At 46.8% G+C, this 20,216-nt stretch overlaps 5 protein-coding genes and 2 long non-coding RNA genes across 9 annotated transcripts; 4 read left to right on the top strand and 3 right to left on the bottom strand.

Moving 5' to 3' along the window:
- Positions 1 to 133: 133 nt before the first annotated feature.
- On the bottom strand, positions 134 to 745 carry LOC112349808. The gene is made up of 3 exons (XR_002993532.1): positions 596 to 745; positions 475 to 533; positions 134 to 422 (listed from the first exon to the last, which is right to left on the bottom strand). It is a non-coding gene; the product is annotated as an uncharacterized LOC112349808 (long non-coding RNA).
- Positions 746 to 823: 78 nt separating this feature from the next.
- Positions 824 to 1,937, bottom strand: LOC9629651 (mediator of RNA polymerase II transcription subunit 30). The gene is made up of 3 exons (XM_002961342.2): positions 1,699 to 1,937; positions 1,495 to 1,587; positions 824 to 1,440 (listed from the first exon to the last, which is right to left on the bottom strand). The coding sequence occupies exons 1-3, from the start codon at positions 1,912 to 1,914 to the stop codon at positions 1,342 to 1,344; spliced, it is 408 nt and encodes a 135-aa protein (XP_002961388.1). The 5' UTR covers positions 1,915 to 1,937; the 3' UTR covers positions 824 to 1,341.
- A 38-nt stretch (positions 1,938 to 1,975) lies between these two features.
- Positions 1,976 to 5,116, top strand: LOC9656551 (spindle assembly abnormal protein 6 homolog). Its single transcript, XM_002961806.2, has 12 exons — positions 1,976 to 2,314; positions 2,366 to 2,550; positions 2,607 to 2,763; positions 2,816 to 2,901; positions 2,961 to 3,051; positions 3,106 to 3,225; positions 3,285 to 3,386; positions 3,451 to 3,558; positions 3,626 to 3,690; positions 3,754 to 4,045; positions 4,111 to 4,178; positions 4,232 to 5,116. Exons 1-12 carry the CDS (start codon positions 1,976 to 1,978, stop codon positions 4,737 to 4,739), a joined length of 2,121 nt encoding a protein of 706 aa, XP_002961852.2. The 3' UTR covers positions 4,740 to 5,116.
- LOC112349782 (uncharacterized protein At1g51745-like) lies at positions 4,779 to 7,402 on the top strand. Of its 3 annotated transcripts, none has more exons than XM_024684867.1 (3): positions 4,779 to 5,377; positions 5,526 to 6,682; positions 6,737 to 7,402. In XM_024684867.1, exons 1-3 carry the CDS (start codon positions 5,187 to 5,189, stop codon positions 7,240 to 7,242), a joined length of 1,854 nt encoding a protein of 617 aa, XP_024540635.1. In that variant the 5' UTR covers positions 4,779 to 5,186; the 3' UTR covers positions 7,243 to 7,402. The 3 variants fall into 3 exon arrangements, with proteins under 3 accessions (XP_024540635.1, XP_024540638.1, XP_024540639.1); XM_024684870.1 differs by having other exon boundaries at positions 4,781 to 4,968; XM_024684871.1 differs by having other exon boundaries at positions 5,267 to 5,373.
- A 56-nt stretch (positions 7,403 to 7,458) lies between these two features.
- LOC112349779 lies at positions 7,459 to 10,147 on the top strand. Its single transcript, XM_024684863.1, has 4 exons — positions 7,459 to 8,881; positions 8,941 to 9,521; positions 9,577 to 9,783; positions 9,849 to 10,147. The coding sequence occupies exons 1-4, from the start codon at positions 7,471 to 7,473 to the stop codon at positions 10,053 to 10,055; spliced, it is 2,406 nt and encodes an 801-aa protein (XP_024540631.1). The 5' UTR covers positions 7,459 to 7,470; the 3' UTR covers positions 10,056 to 10,147.
- A 1,305-nt stretch (positions 10,148 to 11,452) lies between these two features.
- Positions 11,453 to 11,973, top strand: LOC112350003. Its single transcript, XR_002993603.1, has 2 exons — positions 11,453 to 11,563; positions 11,620 to 11,973. It is a non-coding gene; the product is annotated as an uncharacterized LOC112350003 (long non-coding RNA).
- Positions 11,974 to 15,946: 3,973 nt separating this feature from the next.
- LOC9656550 lies at positions 15,947 to 18,470 on the bottom strand. The gene is made up of 5 exons (XM_002961341.2): positions 17,467 to 18,470; positions 17,002 to 17,370; positions 16,568 to 16,940; positions 16,276 to 16,511; positions 15,947 to 16,222 (listed from the first exon to the last, which is right to left on the bottom strand). Exons 1-5 carry the CDS (start codon positions 18,295 to 18,297, stop codon positions 16,049 to 16,051), a joined length of 1,983 nt encoding a protein of 660 aa, XP_002961387.1. The 5' UTR covers positions 18,298 to 18,470; the 3' UTR covers positions 15,947 to 16,048.
- Between the last annotated feature and the right edge of the window lie 1,746 nt (positions 18,471 to 20,216).

Raw genomic sequence — 20,216 nt, 5'->3', positions numbered from 1 at the left:
GTTTGAGCAATGCATCGACAGGGAAATGCTCTAGCTTGTGACAACCTGTCAAGTCCAGATTTGGTCATCTTTCCGAGTGAACCTGGAATGCTTTCGAGTGATTCATCCCAGGACAAATCCAGGGTCTCTAAATTCTTGAATGCTATGTGGTCAGTGAATTTAAGGCAAAGTACCTTCAAGCTTTTGAAAAGAGAGAGGCTTGGCAATGCAGTGAGAGCGGGATTTTGATCCAGGGGCAAGTGGTGTTGGAGACTCTGATCCTGTTCTTCTGTAGAAAGATGTCTTTAGAAATGCTACATAAGAACAGAGAAATCTTGCTGTAATTACTCATTAAGGCGTCCCCGCATCTCTCTGCCACCACCCAGCCTTGAAATAACACTTGGGGCCTGCATCATGAATCCTGTACTTCTTACACCGTGCACCTGAATAAGAATAATTTTCTTCAGTGATAAGTGCGTGATTCTTGAGCCTCACCTCCTCTGCTGTGTTTTTCCGACATTTGAATAGATCCCAAAATCCAATTCGCCAGTCTTCTGCATACGCAGCAAAGAAGAGAGAGTGCTGCTGGATGCCAAGAGGTAACAATGCATCGTACCCCATTTTGAGTCGCTGCAGTACCTGTTGTTCCTCATCAAGAGTTGTTAATCGCTGGGTTCGCTTTGAGCATAGTCTCAATCTTGTGTGCCTGCCATTCTTCTGCCAATTACCTTTAAGACCAGTGGAAGGCCCCCACACACCTGCTCCACTACTACACTACTGACCCTGAACTTGACCATGTTTTGGGTTTGGAAATGCGTGTTCTTACATGATACAAAAATATAAATGCCATCTAAACATTATCATATCATTACCATCATCATCATAAGTGCAGAGAGATTGAAACAAGATGGTGTTTAACATGAGGCTGCAATGAAGAGCAGACTTGGGCAAGCCCAATCACCTCGTTGACAACTGCAGAGACAAGCGCACCGAGATTGGACATAACTGCAAGCTCTGTATTTTGCTCATGCCGCCTCTCTTCTGTATCCATAATTTCATGCAGATTAGGCAACCCGTTTGCGCGTTCGTGCAATACGTGTTACAATATTCGGATTGAAAAATGATGGTTGCGGCGTCGGTGGGAAACGTATCTAGCTGGTCACCCTCTAGGGCGTCGAGACGATGACATTGTAGAGGTTCGGAGCTGGGCTGCGGCGCGAGCAGGAGTCGCGAAACACAGCATCCACGCCAAAGTGCACCAAAAGCCTCATTGATCTCATGTCCACTGCGTCTGTACATTAGAAATCACAAAGGTTTGCTACAGTCAAATACCTCTGGATTTCTCCACGGGTGTGGAATTTTTTAGGAGGGTGGTGGTGTTTGCCACATTGAAATGTCTCTAACAAGTTCCCTCATTTGTGTGATGAGTTGCTTGAGAACATCGTTCTTCCTTACAATCTCCTGGAAATGCTGCTCAGTCCATCAAGAGAAAAAGAGAGCTTTTGCTTGGCTCACCTCTCGAAGCTCCACCGTTTGCTTCTGGAGCCTATCAATCTCCGCTTGATCCACTGCCTTCTCCACAGTGGAATCCACATCCAAGCTCATCATCTAAGGGCAAAGAAGAGAATTTGTCAGAGCTTCCAAGGATAAATGTTGATCAGAGTTCTCGAGAGCACAAAATGGGAGTTTCTCTGAGCTTGGAAGGGAAGAATGTGGTACCTGAGGATGGTTGAAGATCGCAGCGACGATTCCTCTCAGGGCAGTCGTCGCCGCCTTGTATTTCTGCCGCGCATCGTCCACCGCCGCCCATCCGGCCTCTTCCTTGCCGCCGCCTTCCCAGAGCGCCGGATTGCTAAGAACCTCATTGAGAGAGTTGAGGATCTGGTGCGCCGATTGCACTGCGATTTCCAGCTGCTTCTGCCCCTCGATCGCCATCGCCTTGAGCTTGGTTTCCTCCATCGTCAAGAGCCCTAAAGATGACGTGGCGGAAGTCCTAATGACGTGGCAATGTGGTAGCAGTGACGTGGCAGGCGGGCCAAGATTTATAATATTCCCATTCTTTGCTCTTCCAGTCTTTGAATGGCGTTCGCGGCTTCGCAATAATCTAGTTCTTTCGGGCGCTACCGCCGAGAAAATAGGTTTCGATCGATCGGCTCCCATGGAAGATCCTTGCGCCGCTTCTCGGCCCAGCGCTAGCAATGGCGGCATCGAGAGCAGCTCCGTGCTCTTCGAGAAGGCCGTGCCGGTGAGGATCAAGTCCCCCTCCGAGGATCGCCTAGTGGAGCTCACGGTCCGGATTATTATGGGCCTCAGCAAGCATCGCCGATCCACAAAGGTAAGAGTTGGATTTCTAGTCCGCAGCTCATCGAGGGAATTTGTCGTGTAGGTTTTGCAAATCCAGATCACAAACGAGCTCGATCCCTTCTTCTTGTACTCACTGGAAGTGAATGAGGACGATTTCCAGGGACTCAAGGTGGAGCAGTGCATTCTAGTGGATTTTGGGACGTTTCCCCACAAATTCATAGAGCTACTCGAGCATTGTATCAGAGCTGGTGCTGGCGAGGCGCCAAGGTTTTTCGTCCCCCAGTTTTTTCTTTATGCTATGTCAAATGTGGATCATCAAACAGGTTCTTGGCGATACTTAACGTTCGCACCGGGGACTCGACGTTTAGTGTGGTGGAAACGAACCAATTCAAGCATCTCAGCCATCTCTCCCTGTGCTTTAGACAAGGAAATGATAGTACAATCAAGAGCTACCTTGCCGGACGACTTGCCGAGTACAAGGTAAGGCTGCCTTTTCTGTATGATTTTAGCTGGGCCTCGTTGTTTCGAGCAGGGTGCAAACGTTGATCTTCATGAAAAGCTACGAAGAACTCTAGAATCGTTAGAGAGTTCTCTTCAAGATGTTGGAGAGCTCCGCAGGTGAGCAAGACACTTGATCGTTCCTTTCTCGGGTGTTAAGGGTGACGTTTTGCATGCAGTGAACTTGCCGATTCCAACGAGATGCAATCACGTTCCATTAGTGAGCTCCAAGTAAAGCACGCAAGGGAGTTGGCTCGCGAGAGAGAAAAGGTTGGAGGTGTTTAAAGCATGCCTATCGTTGTTAATGTTTCCTTTTTCTCGTAGTCTTTGCAAGAGTGCCTGGAAATGAAAGGGCGGCTGGAACGCGAAAAGGCTGAAATGGAATACCGACTGATTCAAAAAGCCGGACAACACGAGAACCAAGTTGTAGATCTGGATAAACAGGTGACGCAACAAATCTTGTCGAATTTTGACGTCTTCATTTCGTGAGTGCGTATGTCCAGGTCAGGGAGCTGACTTCGACAAGGCATGGCCTGGAAATAACAATAGCGGAGCTGAAAACAAAGCTAGAACTTATGCACAAGGAGTTGCAAGAAAGGCAACAGGTTTGTGAAGTGGTATAGCACATCAAATCCATGACTACTTTCCTTTTTAAATCTGTTGCCGCAGGAGTGCGATACCTTACGTACGAGGAACAAAAGCGTGGATAAAGAACTCCAAGTCTCGTCAAAGCAGCTGAATGATAACCTGATTCGTCTGGCAGCTTTGGAGCAGGAAGTACGCTGAACTGGTGTCTCTCTTTTACCGAAACAGACAGTGAATTGAGTTTCTCGATGTGTTGTAGGTCCAAAGCAAAAGCGAGCTGATCGGCAACATATCGGGCCAGCTCGAGAGTATCACTATAACTAGGTTCGTCGTAGTGTCCTGGTGTTTTGGAATGCGAGGCTAAAATTTTTGTGGATGGCTCTACAGGGCGGCGCTAGAGTCATCGTTGAAAGATGCACAGGCTGCCGCGGAGAAAGCCGAGGAGAAGGCCGCGGCCCGCGTTGCCGAGGCAAACAAGGCAAACCAGACGATAGAGAAGCTCCAGGCCGAGATAAAGTCGAGCAAGGCAAAGTTGAAGCTGAAAACGCAGGTTACAGCACAACAGGAGACGCTACTTCAGGAGCGACAGGCAACAGTCGAGAAGAATGTCGCCGAGATTGCTGCTCTCAAGCAGGAAATCGCAGCTCTAAAGCTAGAGATTGAAGCATCAAAGAGAAAGGTAACTCTACAATATAGCTATAGCTTCCTTTCTTTTGCTGAGGTGAGATCTTCGTACCTACACAGGAAGCGGATCTCCAGAAGAAAATGGAGGACTCCCAGGAATCTCTCAAGTCGAACCAGCAGATGATCCAGTAAGCTTGCTCGCTAGAGCTATCTGTGGATTGATCTTGTGCTTTTTCTCCAGGTGGCTGAATCAGCAACTCACTGATGCACAGCTTGGAAAGTACGCCAAGTACAGCACTACCAGCCGAGCTCTCTCACTCTCCTCGGCAATCTCCTCGACTCCATCACCAAGAGGTCCTCTCCTCCCGTCCAACACCCACAATCTCCTCCAGCTCAAGCCATCGATATCAGCGACGAGCATCACCTCCAAATCTCCAAGCTCGGCAGTAGCAAAGGCAGTCACAGGTGATGGTGGTGGTGGTGGTGGTGGTAGTGGTAGCAGCATTCCAGGATTCACGAGCAAAGTTACTTTCAAGCCACCGCTCGCCGAGCTCAATGCCAAGGCCGAGAATTTGTGCAAGGAGAGGAAGTTTTTCACTCTGGAGCTGACGAGAAATGGTCTCCCAAAGCCGCAGCTCTCATTCGCGAGCCCAGCAGTGGGAGATCTTCCAAGCAGAGACAGGGAATTGGACGAGCAAAGGGGAGAGAAGAAGAGCTCTATCCGGCTGGGCTCTCCAATGGCTGCTTAAGTTAGAAATCCACAGCGTGAGCAGAGTTACTGGGCATTAGGGTTTACACGAGAGTGGTAGTAGAAAGAAAGGTAGGGGATATGGCTGGATGAGAATGGAGGCGTCGCAGCAATCAGGGATTGTGGAAGGCGCTGTGGATTTGTGGCCAGAGCTGTCGCACTGCTGCCGAGCTTGAGGCGGCGCCAGATTCGTCGGCCGTGGGTGTGGCATCGAGCTCCAGGGTTTCTAGGTTGGTTCCATTAGCAGTAGATTGCTACATTTTTCTCGCATTCAGCACGACACGATCGAGTTTGGACAGCTTGGGAAGTGGCTTGCCTGCATTCTCTCTGTGTGGTGAGTGAAGTGGGATTTCTCTCAAAGTTTAAGGGAAAAAAAGAGGAAGAGAGAGAGAGAGAGAGAGAGAGAGCGCCCCGGGAAGAGAAGAGAGAGTAGAATTCTTCTAAAAGTATGCCAAGCCCGAGTAAGAAGCCTCCGACCAATGTGAAGCCTGTTCCAGGGACCATAGTGTGGGTGAGGCGGAGGAATGGCTCCTGGTGGCCTGGACGAATTATTAGTAAGAAGGAGCTCTTAGCATCGAATGTTATGTCTCCGAGATCTGGAACTCCGGTTAAGCTTCTTGGTCGAGACGATGCAAGTGTGTAAGTTCCTTGTCTGGTTCTTTTTGTATCTCTCTCACTCTCGTGTTCTTTGTTTGTTTTTGGTGCTAGTCTTTTTGCGATTGCTTGCTCTCTTTTGATTCTCCGATGCTCGGGTTCTAAATCTCGTTTGGTTTTGTTTTTCTTACAGGGATTGGTACAATATTGAGAAGTCGAAGAGAGTGAAGCCGTTCAGATGCGGGGAGTTTGATGACTGCATCGAGAAAGCTCAGGCAATGGCGGGACAGTCGAAGAGGAGGGAAAAGTATGCTCGCAGGGAAGACGCAATCGTAGATGCTATAGAGCTCGAGAAGGAACAGATCGAGCAGCTGAAGACCGCGTACGTTGGCACAGGCGGGAAGAAATCAAAACTCAAAGGCAAGCAGAAGAGCGTAGATGGTGGTGGAGATCAACCAAAGAAGGGAAATGGTGATACGAGCGGGGTCAATCGCAAAGTCTCCAAGAAAAAGGCACAAACTGCCAAGGACCGGGAAACCTCGGATTTGGAGGATGGAGCGGCATTACTTCCGAGAATGCGTGGATTACAAGACTTGGTATCCGCCGGTACTTCGTCCAAAATCACAACTGTGGAAGGACTGGATGGCTCTTCCGAGGTCGAGGCACCACCTTTGGACGAAAGCATGCAGCAGACGGTCCCAGATCAAGTCAAGGCATTAAAGCGAAAGCGGTCATCCGGACGAGCAGAAGAAGCTCCGTCCAAAAGGCGCGACAGGAAAAGACCGATTTTACAGGTTTTGGAGACGCTGGAGCGGGACAATGAGAATCAGGATGATCCGGCAGTGAAAGCTGAAGGGGTTTGCGAAGGCGAAGACAAGCTCTCGGACGAGTGTGAGTCGACGCAAGAGACTTTGCAGCTAGTGTCATCAGCTCAGGATAAACCCGCAGCGCATTTTCTCGATGCTCACAGCGCCAGTTACAACAGCAAGGACGTAGCAGTGGTGGCATGCGAGGGAACGACGCTGCCGTCTCATACATCTGCTTCTCCAACGGGAATTACACAGGAGGAAAAGCCTCCTGTGAAAAAGGAGAAGGGGAGCAAGAAGAAGGCGTCGATGCCACCAAGGACGTTGGCATCCCTTGTCGTGGACAGTGCTGGAGATGTCCAGAAGGTGACAAAGCAGAGGAAAGGGGAGCCGAATTCTTCACAGCCGACTGCCTCCGTCTCGCGGTTTGACGTCGGCACAGCATCGGCATGTCGTAGTGGAAAAGGCAAACTCAAAGTGGAGGCCGAGGATACTGTAACCGCGTGCTGTCCATCTGATGATCAAAAGGAGAACTGGAAAGAAGGTACATTGTGTTCTTTCTTTTTGTTTTTCTTATGCCTGGTCCTTTGGCTTGCAGGATTCGTACATCCACGAACTCGGTATGAGAAGCAACCCGTGCCCGTGGTTTCGCTCAGCAGTACAATTACTGGAAAGACAGTCTGCGGATACCCCGTGTCCGTGGAAGTTGTGGAGGGGATACTGGGGACGAGGAAGAAAAGGTTGAAGAACTACAGTGGCGAGCTCGCAACCTCTCCAAAGCCTTGGCAGACGGCAAAGCGAACGGCCCGGCAGAGAACTCCACGCTCGGAGATTCTAGCGACGAGCGACGACGATTACACCACCAAAGTTCCAGGCACCGGCAAGAAGAGATCCAAGGAGGCACTGTCGAAGAAGCTCCTCAAGAAGGCAGTCCTGGCCTCGAAGAAAATCCGGACTTTGGCATCGATCTCGGAGGAGAAGAGGAGGCAGCCGGAGAATGGGTTTGGGTTCTTGAGCTCAAAAGCTCCACCGAAGTGGCCAGTGGCGACGCTGGTTCCCGTCAGTGTGGCTTTGAATCGACTCCGAGGGGTGGTGTGTTCCTGACGAGACGATACGGGGATTCTCTACATCAAGGAAGACGAAGGCGATGAAGAAGAAAAGTTCTTGTCATCGATGGAGAGAGAGACGAAAGAGGGGTTTATCTTCTCCTCGTCCGTCGAGGGAGACGATGGAGAGGAAAGAAAGAGACGCGAAATTCTAGCTATGGTGGAAGGAGCAAACGTACATTTTTTGTAGAAGAGGAGCAATGTGGGTGGCGGGGGTTTAGGGTTTATGGCGAATGGGCTGCTGCTGGGGAGCTCCTTCTACCGCCCAGCGCTTCCAATCCCCAGCAGCAGCGGCAATCGTCGAAGATCCGGCACCAGGGCAGCACGAATCAGGGGATTGAAAGATGGTTTTGCCAGAGAATGGGGCGTGGGCGACGCGCCCGCCAAGGCCAGGTGTGGTTTCCCAGCGATTTCTTTCAAGAGCGTGGCATTGGAGAGGATTTTCAAGGCCAGGGAGATGGATTCCAGCAAGGAAGTGATGCTGTCAAGGTGGAATTTTGCGAAGGTGGAGCTGAGCTCGACGCTTCCAGCAGCGAGGAGTTTTGGACTCCAGCAAGCTCGGCCTTTTCTTCTCGGCGGGTTTGTGGCTGGCTTGGCGATGGCTGTCTCGACTATCATCTCTTCCTTGGCGAAGAGGGAGAGAGGAGTGGAAGTCCCAGCGCCAGCTCGAGCTTTCCAGGGGACAACGATGGAAAAACTGGACTTTGACGAGGAGCTACTACACGTAGAAGCGGTTGCTACTCCTGCGATGAGCGAGGAAGAGGAAGAAAGAATCGCGAAGATTCGAGACATGGCAAGGCAGGCAACGATGGATGAGAGTATTGGTGATGATGCTGCCGCTGAAGAGAGTTTACCTCCACCTCTTCGTCTTCCGGCCGCTGCTCGGGTACAGCTTTTGAGGAAGCAGAATGGAGACGAACTCGACAGGAACACGCCGAAGCCAGATTTCATGGATCTTTCTCGGCAACTCGAGCTCATTCGAGAATCAGACGCTTCTCAGCCAGGGTCGAGTGACAGTGATGGAGCGGTGATCAATGGTCACGGGACTGGAAACGAGCTAAGTGGGCGACATGAAACGAATCAACGGGCTGGTGGTGAAAGCACAAGGTTTATCACGACGTATGAAGAAGCTCGCGAAGTTCTTCGTTCTGATAAGCACGCAGAATTTCCAGGCAGCGATGGTGTGGTGATAAAGGGCCAGGAGACTGGAAAAGAGCTTAGTGGGAGGACTGAAGAGAAGCAAGAGGCTAGTGCTAAGAGAACGAGGTTTATCACGACGTATGAACAAGCTTGCGAAGTTCTTCGGTCCGATAAGCACGCGAAGGAAAACTCGCCACCTACATCGTCACTCTCTCAGACTTCGTCCTCGCCACAGCGTGCGCCGAGCTCACATACTCCACCAACAAGAGCCAGCAATGAAAATCTTTCGAGCGCTGAAGTTGCTGCTACACAACATATCTGGAAGAAGGACGAAGTGCTGCGGTGCATTCTGCTCAAGGCCCAGGAGAACGAGCGAAGAGGAAAACCTTTGTTCCATGGCATGCCTCCTGACTCGAAAGATATTCTTTTCAATGGACTGGAAACGGAGCTGGGGAGCGAAGCTGAACCGATCAAGGCCTGGATAATGGAGCGCATTTGTAAGTCGGATGTTTTGCTAGAATTTCGTGTTCTAACGTTTACCTCTTGTCCTTTACAGCTTCCGATGCACAAAAAAAACAGAAAAAATCTCAGGAGCAAGAGACTGACGATTCTTTACCGACGATTCCCGGGAGAAAGAAAGCTGAGTGGCAACCGGATTGTAATCCGCAAAAGACAGTCGTAACGGGCAGCAGTAGTGGCGCCGTGAAGCGTAAGCCAGTGAGCACCGATCAACCAGACCTGAAGAAAACGAAGCAGCAGAGTAACAAGAAGAAAGTGTGGCCGAAAGAGATACAACGGAGATATGACACGGAGACGGATCCTAAAGTGCGAAAGCTTCTGAAGGAGATTGGAAAGGACTTGGACGAATGGTTAACCGAAGAGGAGGTGGAAGAAACGCTGAGACTCTTTTTCCAGGGACCTGACGGGCAGCGTGAGCTCTTACGTCGCTGGCACGCGGAGCTGAAAGAAGAGGCGAGGAAGCAGGGTGAAACTCTTGGCGACGAGGAGATGAAACGCTTTGAGAAGATGCAAGAGAAGTATAAAACGCAGTCACTACAAAGTCTGGCCAGCAAGTACCGCGATTCAAAACCTTCCAAGGCGGATACTCTCTGGTGGCATCAGTTGAGATATGTTGCGGTAAGTTGCATGATTATTTTTTTATTCCTTTGGTTTCTGATACTCTCCCTTGCAGTGTATACTGCTGCAGAATGAGGAGCAGAAAGTTTCTCCTGGTCTCTATTCTATGAACATGGCGTTGGAAGGCGATTCCAGAGAGAAGCTACATGTGGTTGGATTCGAAGATCATAACGAGGCACTCAACTTTTGCCGCACTCTTGTACCTGAGATCAACAAGCTTGGAGGAGCCACTGGTGCTCGAGTGATTCCATTCGAACCAAAGGTAAGGAATTCTTTGCTTTTCTTTGTTCGAACGATTCGATTTATTTGCTTTTATGGCTTGTACAGGAACTCCTTCGCGAAGCAAGCGAGTCTGGATTCCAGGTGACAGTGCTCAAGAAGGGCCATGTTGAAAACTACGCAGGAAAACCGCTTGAAGAGGTAGAGTATAGAATTCTCGAGATTGGGAGGGATGTTTACGTGCAGGAGAAGCTCCGGGAACGATCCATTGACGTAAAGTCGATGATGAAAGACCTTTGGAGCGACGATTTTTAAAACAAATGTAAGCTTTTACTGAGAGATCTTTGTACTATTTAGTGACAAGTGGTCAATGTAAAATAATGAGCTTTCGTGAGCTCGTGTAACTCTTTCTTGTGTGTCTGATTTTCTATTTTGACTCAGGCAGCAGTACTGTGACAATTCAATGGTTGGCTCTTTCTCTTTTTCTTTGTCTATCCTCATGCTGCTGTGCTATTGCCTCTGGCAACTGCTGGCAGCACAGTGCGCTAGTGCTGCTAGAGATCAACAATATGGCAGCAATTAACGCTGCCAAGTGTTGTTGTATGCAAGAAGCTGGGATTTACAAGTCTTACATGCTGGAAGTTGGAGGCGAAATTGGGGTGCTTGTGGAGGTCACGTCTGGTGGACTTAAGAGTGTTGGTGTTGGATAGGGGGAATTGGACGTGGAACGAAGTGTCATCCTTCCTAACCAGGAGAATATTAAGGGCGTGCTGCACACTACTGACTTTGGCTCCCAACAGGCATGAATTTTCCCTTGATGAACTGTGAGGTGATATTGGCAAAACTTGGCTTTCCTGCCACAACATCGAGAGGAGATGATGGGAAGAACTTGGTGCTGCTTTGCTTGCCTGGTCGACTTTCAAGTATAAGCATTAATAATGCCGTGGTCTCGTCCACTTGGAAGTGTAGCTGGTTCAATGAGAGCCTCATGAAGTAACAGACCGTCTTTGGATGACAAGTGTTGGCTGGTTAGCTGCTGGAAGGCCGGTACCACAGTTTGAAAGGTTCTAGGACAAGAACTTGACGACCATGCGTTCCATTGTCCTTCCACTGTTCGGTTCCAAGGTTCGCGGTGGAAAGTTCTTGAGCATCTACGAACATGGAGCGGGTTGTATCAGACTTGCTGAGGCCCCCCGTAAGCAGCAAGTAGATTGGAGTCCACGGAGTAGGAGCTGGAAAAACACTCTTGGCCAAACGAGTACCAAGTCAATGATGAGAGAAGCCAGGCCTCACGGCCTACTGCTCTATAGAGAGTGAGAACACTCCCAGAAGGGATGGATCTCACACAGGATGAGAAAGAAAACTAAGAAAGCCCTAAACTGAAGGAATGCGACTCAGGCTCTAACACTCCCCCTCAATGGTACACCTGGATCTTTATCACCAGCGTGACCACTGCCGCCCACCTAGCTGGAGCCCTGTGAGGACAAGTCGCTTCTTGATGTTTCCAGAAAACAATAGGTGGAAGAGCCTTAGTAAATATATTAGCAACTTGGTCCTCAATTGCCACATACTTAAATGTTACTTGTGTGGTATTTTATTTGTATATGCTTTGTCCTTCCTGGCGTGATATCGTGGATTCTCTAAAAGAGCAATCACTGATTGATTATCTGAGATTAGAGCAATATCTAGAATTTTTTTTGGCACTACCAGTGCCATAGACTCTAGGACAGGATGGCGTCGTCTTCTTCCTCCAGAGACATGGAGCAGTTCAATGGGGCGAATTTCTTTGCTTGGAAAGAATGTGCACAGTTTTGGTATATAAGGTGGGGACTCTAGCCTGTGGTATCTAGATTGAGAAAATGTCCATATGATGACATAGGTCCATTGGAAAGATCTGGATGCTAGGGCAAATGGAGCATTACGCAGAGGACTCAGCCCTCTCTACAGTGTCTACGTGAATGTGGAGAATTGAGAAGTCAATTTGTGAAATTATGGGAGTGGACTTGCAAGAAGATGTGGACATGATTCTTCGTCGCAGTGAGTTATACAGCCTAGAGTAGCAGCCACACGAGTACATGCAAGATTACATCACTAGGCTTCAGCACAAAGTGGTGGAGATTCAACTGCTGGATCCAGAAGCTGCTGTGATAGATCAAGAGTTTAATTCAGTTCTGTTTAAGGGGCTTGCAATTGAGCTCATCCAGCATGAGAAAACCGTTATAAATGAAGGCAATGCTGCTGAGTAGGATGGGATTGCCAAGCAAGCACAAGCAGGGTGCTCTTCTGTCTTTAATCGACTTGGAAATAAGCACTCCAACAGCACCGAGGAAAAGCCAGCCACCAAGCAAGAATTCAATTTGAAGTGTGGGACGTGTTCAAAGCGTGGGCACCTGAGCAGGGATTGTCCAGTGAAGAAGCATCATCATGAGACAAAATTGAAAGCTGAGTGTGGATCTTCCATAGATGCAGCACCACATTTTAAAAGTCGACGCCGAGATGATGGTGATGAGGAAGACTCTTCTGCTGCGGCCAATGGCTTGTCATGGATGACTTGAGGAGTAGAGGTGGATACCACAAGCCGAACTTGTGTCCCAGTTGGTGAACACTTGTGTCAGGGGGAGTGTCACTCCCGAACACTCCCACCAGAGTTGAACGCCCCATGATGCTGCTTTCCCATGATGCATGGCTCGCATAATGGCATTGAAAAAGATGTGATGGCCAAGCCATCAACCACGTGGTCTTGCTGCAACTGCTGGATCGTCTGACGATGCCAAGTTTGAATATCTGCAGCTCCCCCTGAAGATGAACTCGCAGTAGCCACTGTCATCATAGCTAGCAGCTTCCCTGGAACACAAACCTCGCAATCCATCCGGAACAGTCGTCCTATCTTGCTTGCTGAAGCCACATGTCCAACCTCTGGATGTGTGATCTTAACACAATCACCACAAAACTCCAAGTTGAATCCTTGCTCCATCATTTGTCCGAGGGACACCAAGGAATGTTTAGCCTTCAGGATGTACCACATGTGCTTGACTGGAACCACCAAGCCTGTGGGTAGACGCACTTCAATCATGCCCACACCTTCAACTGGTAACAAGCTGTTATCTGTGGCCGGTGCATTTCCTCATCTCCAAAAATAGCTCACAGTCAAAAGTTGAGTGATTCGTTGCTGCCAAATCCAACCAAAGAACACATCCATCTCTACTCCTTGAGTCATCCATGACAAGCCATTGGCCATAGCGGAAGAGTCTTCATCGTCACCATCATCTCAGCATCAACTTTTAAAATGTGGTGTTGCACCAGAGGAAGATCCATGCTCAGCTTTCAATTTTGTCTCACAATGATGCTTCTTCACTGGACAATCCCTGCTCAAGTGCCCACGCTTTGAACACATCCCACACTTCAAATTGAATTCTTGCTTGGTAGCTGGCTTTTCCTCGGTGCTGTTGGAGTGCTTATTTCCAAGTCGATTAAAGATAGAGGAGCACCCTGCTTGTGCTTGCTTGGCAATCCCATCCTGCTCAGCAGCATTGCCTTCACCTATAACGGTTTTCTCATACTGGATGAGCTCAGCAAAAATCTGCTGCTGTGTAATGTCGGGAATCTTCTTGATATAATGAAGATGAAACTTCATAGCACAAGTTGCAAGCCCCTTAAACAGAACTGCATTAAACTCTTGATCTGTCACAGCAGCTTCTGGATCTAGTAGTCGAATCTCCACCACTTTGTGCTGAAGCCTGGTGATGTAATCTTGCACACACTCATGTGGCTGCTGCTCTAGGCTGTATAGCTCACTGCAACGAAGAATCACGTCCACATCTTCTTGCAAGTCCACTCCCATAATTTCACAAATTGACTTCCAATTCTCAGTAGAACTCTTCTCCACATTCACGTAGACACTGTAGAGAGGGCCGAGTCCTCCACCTAACGCTCCATTTGCCCTAGCATCCAGATCTTTCCACTTGTTGTATGGATCTGTGTCATCATCATCCTTAGACGGGCATTTTCTCGATCTAGATATCATAGGCCAAAGTCCCCAACTCATAAACCAGAACTGTACACGTTCTTTCCAAGCAAGGAAATTCGTCCCATCGAACTGCTTTATATGTCTCTAGAGGAAGAAGACAACGCCATCCTGTCCTAGAGTCTATGGCACTTATGGCACTGGTTGTGCCAAAAACATTTTAACCTATTGCTCTAATACCATGATGAGAGAAGCCAGGCCTCACAGTGAGAACACTCCCAGAAAAATCCCCTGGGATGGATCTCACACAGGATGAGAAAGAACTAAAAAAGCCCTAAACTGAAGGAATGCGATGGCTGTACGCCACGTGGCTCTAACAGTCAAGGCACATTTCGATGGCTAACATTCGGTCAGTCATGGCAGGTACATTTCTGTTTACAGCTTCATGCAAATGCTAACTTTACAAATAAATCAAAATAGAAGGTCAGATCGGCAACAAAACACTGAGGAATGTCTGGAACTTTTGGATCTGTTTGATGTGGTGCAAGAGGTTGGAAGCAAAATCTTTGTCACCACCAGAATACTTGATGTGCTCAACAGTAGAGGTGCAATTAAAATGAAGATGGGAAAGACAGCTTGAAATTGTTCAGTCCACCCATTATCAAATAAAAAATATGCTCAAAATCAAATAATCAAGGCAGTTGTGGATAAATGTGGAGGCCTCTTGAAGGTATTGGCAGAAGACAGGGAGACAAGATGAGAAAAACAGGTATTCCAGCGGATCAAACTGGGGTTACAATGCATTTACCTCTTGTCATCCAGCACTTTCTTTTTCTTTGCTGACTAATGGGGCCAACACAGCATGAATGTTCTGTAAAGGCTCAAGAATCACGCACTTATTACCGAAGAAGAAGATTATGCCTTTTGCTGGGGAAGAGGAGGTACAAGATTCACGATGCGTTGTTGGCTAATCTTGGAGCAAGAGGGCCTAAAGTGTTATTTAAGATCAAGATGCGGGGACACCTTCACGAGCAACTACATCAAGATTTAATTGGTGGGGGTGCCTCATCCTAAGAAGAACAGGGTCAAAGTTTCCAGCACCACTTGCCTGCTCCTGGATGAAAATGCTACACTGCCAAGCCTCTCTCCTTTCAAATGCTTGCAGGTTTTCTGTCTAGGTTGCATTGGAGCTCAAGAATTTAGGGACTTTGTATTTGTCTTCAAATTGGCTCCAAAGCATCTCTGGTTCATTAGGAAAGCTGACCAATCTGTCATATCTTGACTTGGGATACTGTGACGTCAAGTCTTTCCTTGTGGATGCATTGCTCAAACTCACTAAGCTGGGTCTACCTTAATGGAGGGTGGTCCAAGGACATGGGGACGTCCCAATGGGAAGCACCTCCAAAAAGTTTTATGGACCTGATGCAATCGATGGCGCTGGATTGATTCTCCCAGGCGTGAGCGTTGATCCTGTTCCACGATGTGGAGATCTCTCGAGATGGGGGTATCATCCAAAAACCTTAATTCCAGATCTCTCAATGACGCGAAGAACCATTCTGGTAAGCTGTGGGATCGGATTTTTTCAAGCCGTGGGAATCCAGTACGGGGCTGCAGGACCTTCACGCCGTCCAATTCCTAGAAGCAAGCCTCTTCTAAGTTTGCACTGTCTCTGTCGAATGTCCAGAAGACCTAGCTTACAGGCAGGAAGGCCTTCCGAGCTGATCACGACCAGACTGGAGATGCATGTAGGCAGTAAACATTAGAAAACAAAATCTGCAAACCATCATCCATGTCTTTATTCGGTTGAGCTTCTCACCGACGACTCTTTACCGACAATTTCCACCGGATTGTAATCCGCAAAAGACGGTCATAACGGGCAGTGCCGTCGTGAAGCGTACGTAGCAAGACCCAGCGGACGGAGACGGATCCTTCGACTGAAGTGGAGGTGGAAACGGGGTGAAACTCTTGGGGACGAGGAGATGGAAAACACAGTGACTACAAAGTCTGGCCAGCAAGTATCACGATTCAAAACCTTCCAAGCCGGATACTCTCTGGTGGCACACAATGCGATTTGTTGGGGTAAGCTGCATGGATTTTTTTAAAATTCTTTCCTTTTTTATGTAAATGTGCAGTGTGGATTCGAAGATCATAACGGGATGTTTACAAACAGAAGAATCTCCAGGAACGATCCATGGACGTAAATCGATGATGAAAGAAGCACTAATTTCTAAAAACAAGCGTAAGCACTGAGAAATCTTTGTACTATTTAGTGACAAGTGGTCCAAAGTGATGAGCTTTCGTGGTCTCGTGCAACTCTTTGTCGTGTGTCTGATTTCTTTTTGACTCAGGCAGCAGTACTGTGAGCCGATGACACACAACAGTTGAAAGGTCTGTTCTTTTTCTTTTTCTTTTTCTTCTCTGTTATCCTCGTGCTGCTGACTTTTGCTCCCAACAGGATTCCTCTCATGAACTTTCCCTTGACGAGCTGCGAGGTGATCTCGGCAAAACTTGGTTTTCTCTGCCAAAAAGTCGAGAGCGATGGTGAGAAGAACTTGGTGCTGCATTGCTTACCTGGTCAACTTTAAGTATCTTCACCCGCACGAGACCATAGTTTCGTGATCTCGTCCAGTGATAGTGCTTGAAAGTGTAGCCGGTTCTCAGCGAGCCTCCCAAGCGTCCGACCAGTCTCATGAAGTAATAGGCCGTCTTGGGGAGAGGAGTGTTGGCTATGGCGCTCGAAGTCAGCTGCTGGAAGACGATCTCGTTGTCCTTGAGAACTTCCGAGTGGCCTCCACAGTGAACATCACCTAGTTGGATTGGATCCACAGTTTGAGCTCGAGCAATTCACAGGAAGGAAAGGTACCTCCAAGGACGAGAACTTGACGACCATCTTGGGCAGCCTTCCAGCTCGCGAGCGCGTCGATCATTCGAATCTGTTCTTCGGTGTGAGGCTGGGCCGACCAGTGGCCTTTGAAATCCTCGAGACGATTCACTCTCTTGGCCGCGACGTTGGTGATCACGGGCTCGAGGAAGACGAGTGGAGCAGTGGCACACAAGAGCAGTGCAGAGACTCCATTGAAAATTCCTCCCGGAGACGAGAGAGAGTCGGAGATATCCTTCCATTGTTTGGTTCCAAGGTAGGCGTTCTCGTCATCCCTCTCGCGGTGGAAAGTTCGTGAGCCTCTGATATCCACAAACATAAGTCCGATTCCTCCAAGGACATGAAAGTGATACTCCTAGATCGACGAAAACATCATAAGTGCTCTTCTATCCATGAATCAATCGAGGTGGAGTTACCTTGTCAATGCTTTCCAGGCTCGAGAAATCTACATCCTCGTGAAGCTGTCGCTGGTACTCGAGATAAACGATCCATCCACAGCGAGCTATGAAAAACTCGACGCTGCTCTCGTCCCAATCCTCGGGAAGGTCTCCCCAGTTATCCCGGATCTCGTGATCGTCGAGAATCATGAGGTTTGGACAATTTGCCAGGCACTTCGCCGTTGGTGGATGGCTCCAAGTTTCTCGGTATGCCTCGCGGTAGAGCTCACAAATCTCTTCTCTCTTTTTCTCGCGGTGGAGTGGAGGAACGTCCGCGAGAATTGTCTTGGAGACTTGGAAACGGTCGAGCTCTGGTCCGCCAACTTCTGGCTCCACATCGGCATAGATCTAGATTGTGCATGAAAAATCGATGAAAACTTTAAAGGACAGGATAAAGAGATTTTTTTTTTTCTAGAAAGAAAAATCAGAGCGAAGAGAGCTTACTTGATCACCAAGATGGATGAGATAGTCAATCTTTCCAGCGCTCACACTCCTGTAGAGATGCGACCACAAATCCGAGTGGATTGGAATCGCCTTCTGTGTGATATAGACATTGTTGCAGCTGATGACGCCAAAGTTGACGTTATAGTTCGTAGATCCCGGAGTGCTCAAAGTCTTGAAACTTCCCGGGATGGAATAGAGGCAGCCCTTGAATTCCACCTTGTATCTCGTGCCAGGCTTGAGATTCGTAAAGTGAAACACTCCCGGCCTTCCAGCTCGAAACTCCTTCTCCAGCTGGGTAATCGACGAGCCCTCTTGGATTTGATCCTCCTCCTCCTTGACTGCCGTGAGAAAATCTCCATTCTCCGCGACGCTCTGCGCTTTCCTCGTGATCTTGTGGCTTCCCCAGCGCAGGATTGACGAGGCCCAGCTATGGTCTTTGCGGAGGGACGAGGATTTCTTCGATGGGTCCATGTCTTCCTCGACCGCCTCTAGCACAGCCGTAACGAAGGAATCGCGACTCGCCTCGATCAAAACCCGGGCGCTGTTGTGTGTGACTTTGCCAATCACGGGGCCAAGGACAAGAGCTGGCTGCTGGGCTCGATCAGTTCTTCGGTGCTGCCGCTGCGGCGGCTTGGAATTGCCCATGATCTTGTCCAGAGTTCCTGCGAATTTGATGCGAGCACTCAATCCAGTTCGAGATCCTGCCGAGCGCCTTGGATTGAGAGGATTGGAAGGATTTAAAGCGCCCAAATCCATAGGCACGCTCTGTGCTCTTTGGACGCAAAGAAACTTCTCCTTTCTTTTGTCGGCGTCGTCGACATTGTCCGCCATAGCTACCAAGAATCTGAAAGGCGGCTAGAAAATGTGGAGGATTTTAGGAGAACTTAGCTTGCTTGGGAGGACTCGGGACTGGTGGAATTGCTGCTGCATAGATGTTGTTTTGTACAAACATCATGGTGCCTTGTCCTTCGGCCCTGCAACGCATCTGGAATAAAAACTTTGGCTTGTTTAAAAATATAAAGTCTATGGGCCGTGCATTAAATTGGGAATTTGAAATTCAATTAAAGCTCCCTATGGTCTCTAATTTTTTTATTTTTCATTACCATTTTTAGTTTGCTTTATAGTGCAAAATATATCTAAAATATCCAGCATATTTTAGATTATTCTTTAATCTGAGATTTAAAGTTAAAATTCATACTTAGACTCTTTTCACCAAGGAGTTTGTCTTTATATGCAATTAGAATGGATTAGAAGATATGATAGAAAGATCAAAACTCACATTTAAAGTTTGGCTACTTTACTGCTTGATATTTACAACAACCTTTGATAAAGAATGAGGGTAAATCCTTGAGAATTTGATAATGTTTTTAGCCAACTTGAGAAAAATTATAATTGGCAAAGATGCCTCACATCAGCTGTGATAAGGCATATTATAGAGTTGGAATTTCATATAGATGATTTTGGACAATTGATAAATATTCAAATACCAATCAATGCTCTCAATTGTTTTGCAAATATATTTATTGAAATTTTATTTTGAGCTTGTATTAATTTTTTAAAATCAGATTTAGTTTTAGGTTATTATGTATTTCTTAATCAGAAAAAATTTAGAATATAATTATTAAGAGTTTCTTTCTTGACATTCTTCTTCTATTTATAATATTTGCTAGTCATGAAAATAAAAATACAAATGCTATAATGCTATTACTTATTGACTTTTATTGTTTTATTAATAGTTAATATAATATTAGAAATGAGATGCATATAAATTTTATGTGTATAGATATAGAAATGAGATATAAAAATGTGTATATTCAATTAGCTTAAAAACCCTAGTTTATATATAGGAGTAAGTTGTCTGAATCTAAACCAAACTGGTATGGAATCCTTAAAAAATGAATAACCACTTACTTGTGATCATAAACATGAGCTCTACATCACATCTCTAGCCAATAAAAACACTTATATAGTTTCTTAGTTACACAATGATATTTTATATGCCCACCTAAAATAGAAAAGTCATGATGAGTATGTAGAAAATATAAAATCAAAATCGAAGGCACTATTAATTGCAAATGGTCATCATGATTAATCCCCACAAAATAAAAAAGATTATCTTCATAGCAATTTAAAATATAAATACCGAAACAACAAATTATTAACAAATGATGTAGGAATCTTAAACTCATCATAAGTATTTAGATCTATAATTCAACCTTTTAAGCCTTACAAACTTTATCAAAAGAAGGTAAATCTAGCTTTGCATCTTATAGACACTAAACATCAAACACAACAATTACTAATAGCATGAAATCCTTGTCCAAAAACTCCATAAACACAACAATTACTAATAGCATGAAATCCTTGTCCAAAAACTCCATAAACACAACAATTACTAATAGCATGAAATCCTTGTCCAAAAACTCCATTGATGCTAGAATAATAAGCTTATTAGGAATATAAAAATGGAAAGGAGCTTAAAAAAGGGCATTAGCATTAGCTATAAAACTTAAAGTTATATATTTGAAACTTTAGAGCCCACTAAGCAATTCGACCAACTAAATTCTTCTGCTTTAATAATGAAGTGATTGCAACATGATCACCCTTTAACAACATCCAAAAACCATATAAGTATGTATAAAGCTTTTATGCTTTATTTCGTTAAAGTGGGACTTATTCAGTAAAGTGGGACATTAATTAGCATGTGTCCACATGCCATTTCCTAGTACTTAATTAATATTTATTAATAT

This window comes from Selaginella moellendorffii, unplaced genomic scaffold (assembly GCF_000143415.4).
Source record: "Selaginella moellendorffii unplaced genomic scaffold, v1.0 SELMOscaffold_1, whole genome shotgun sequence".
In the NCBI taxonomy this organism is placed as follows: Eukaryota; Viridiplantae; Streptophyta; class Lycopodiopsida; order Selaginellales; family Selaginellaceae; genus Selaginella; species Selaginella moellendorffii.
The sequence above is the reverse complement of the archived record's forward strand: the minus strand, read 5'-3'. Positions and strand labels throughout refer to the sequence as shown.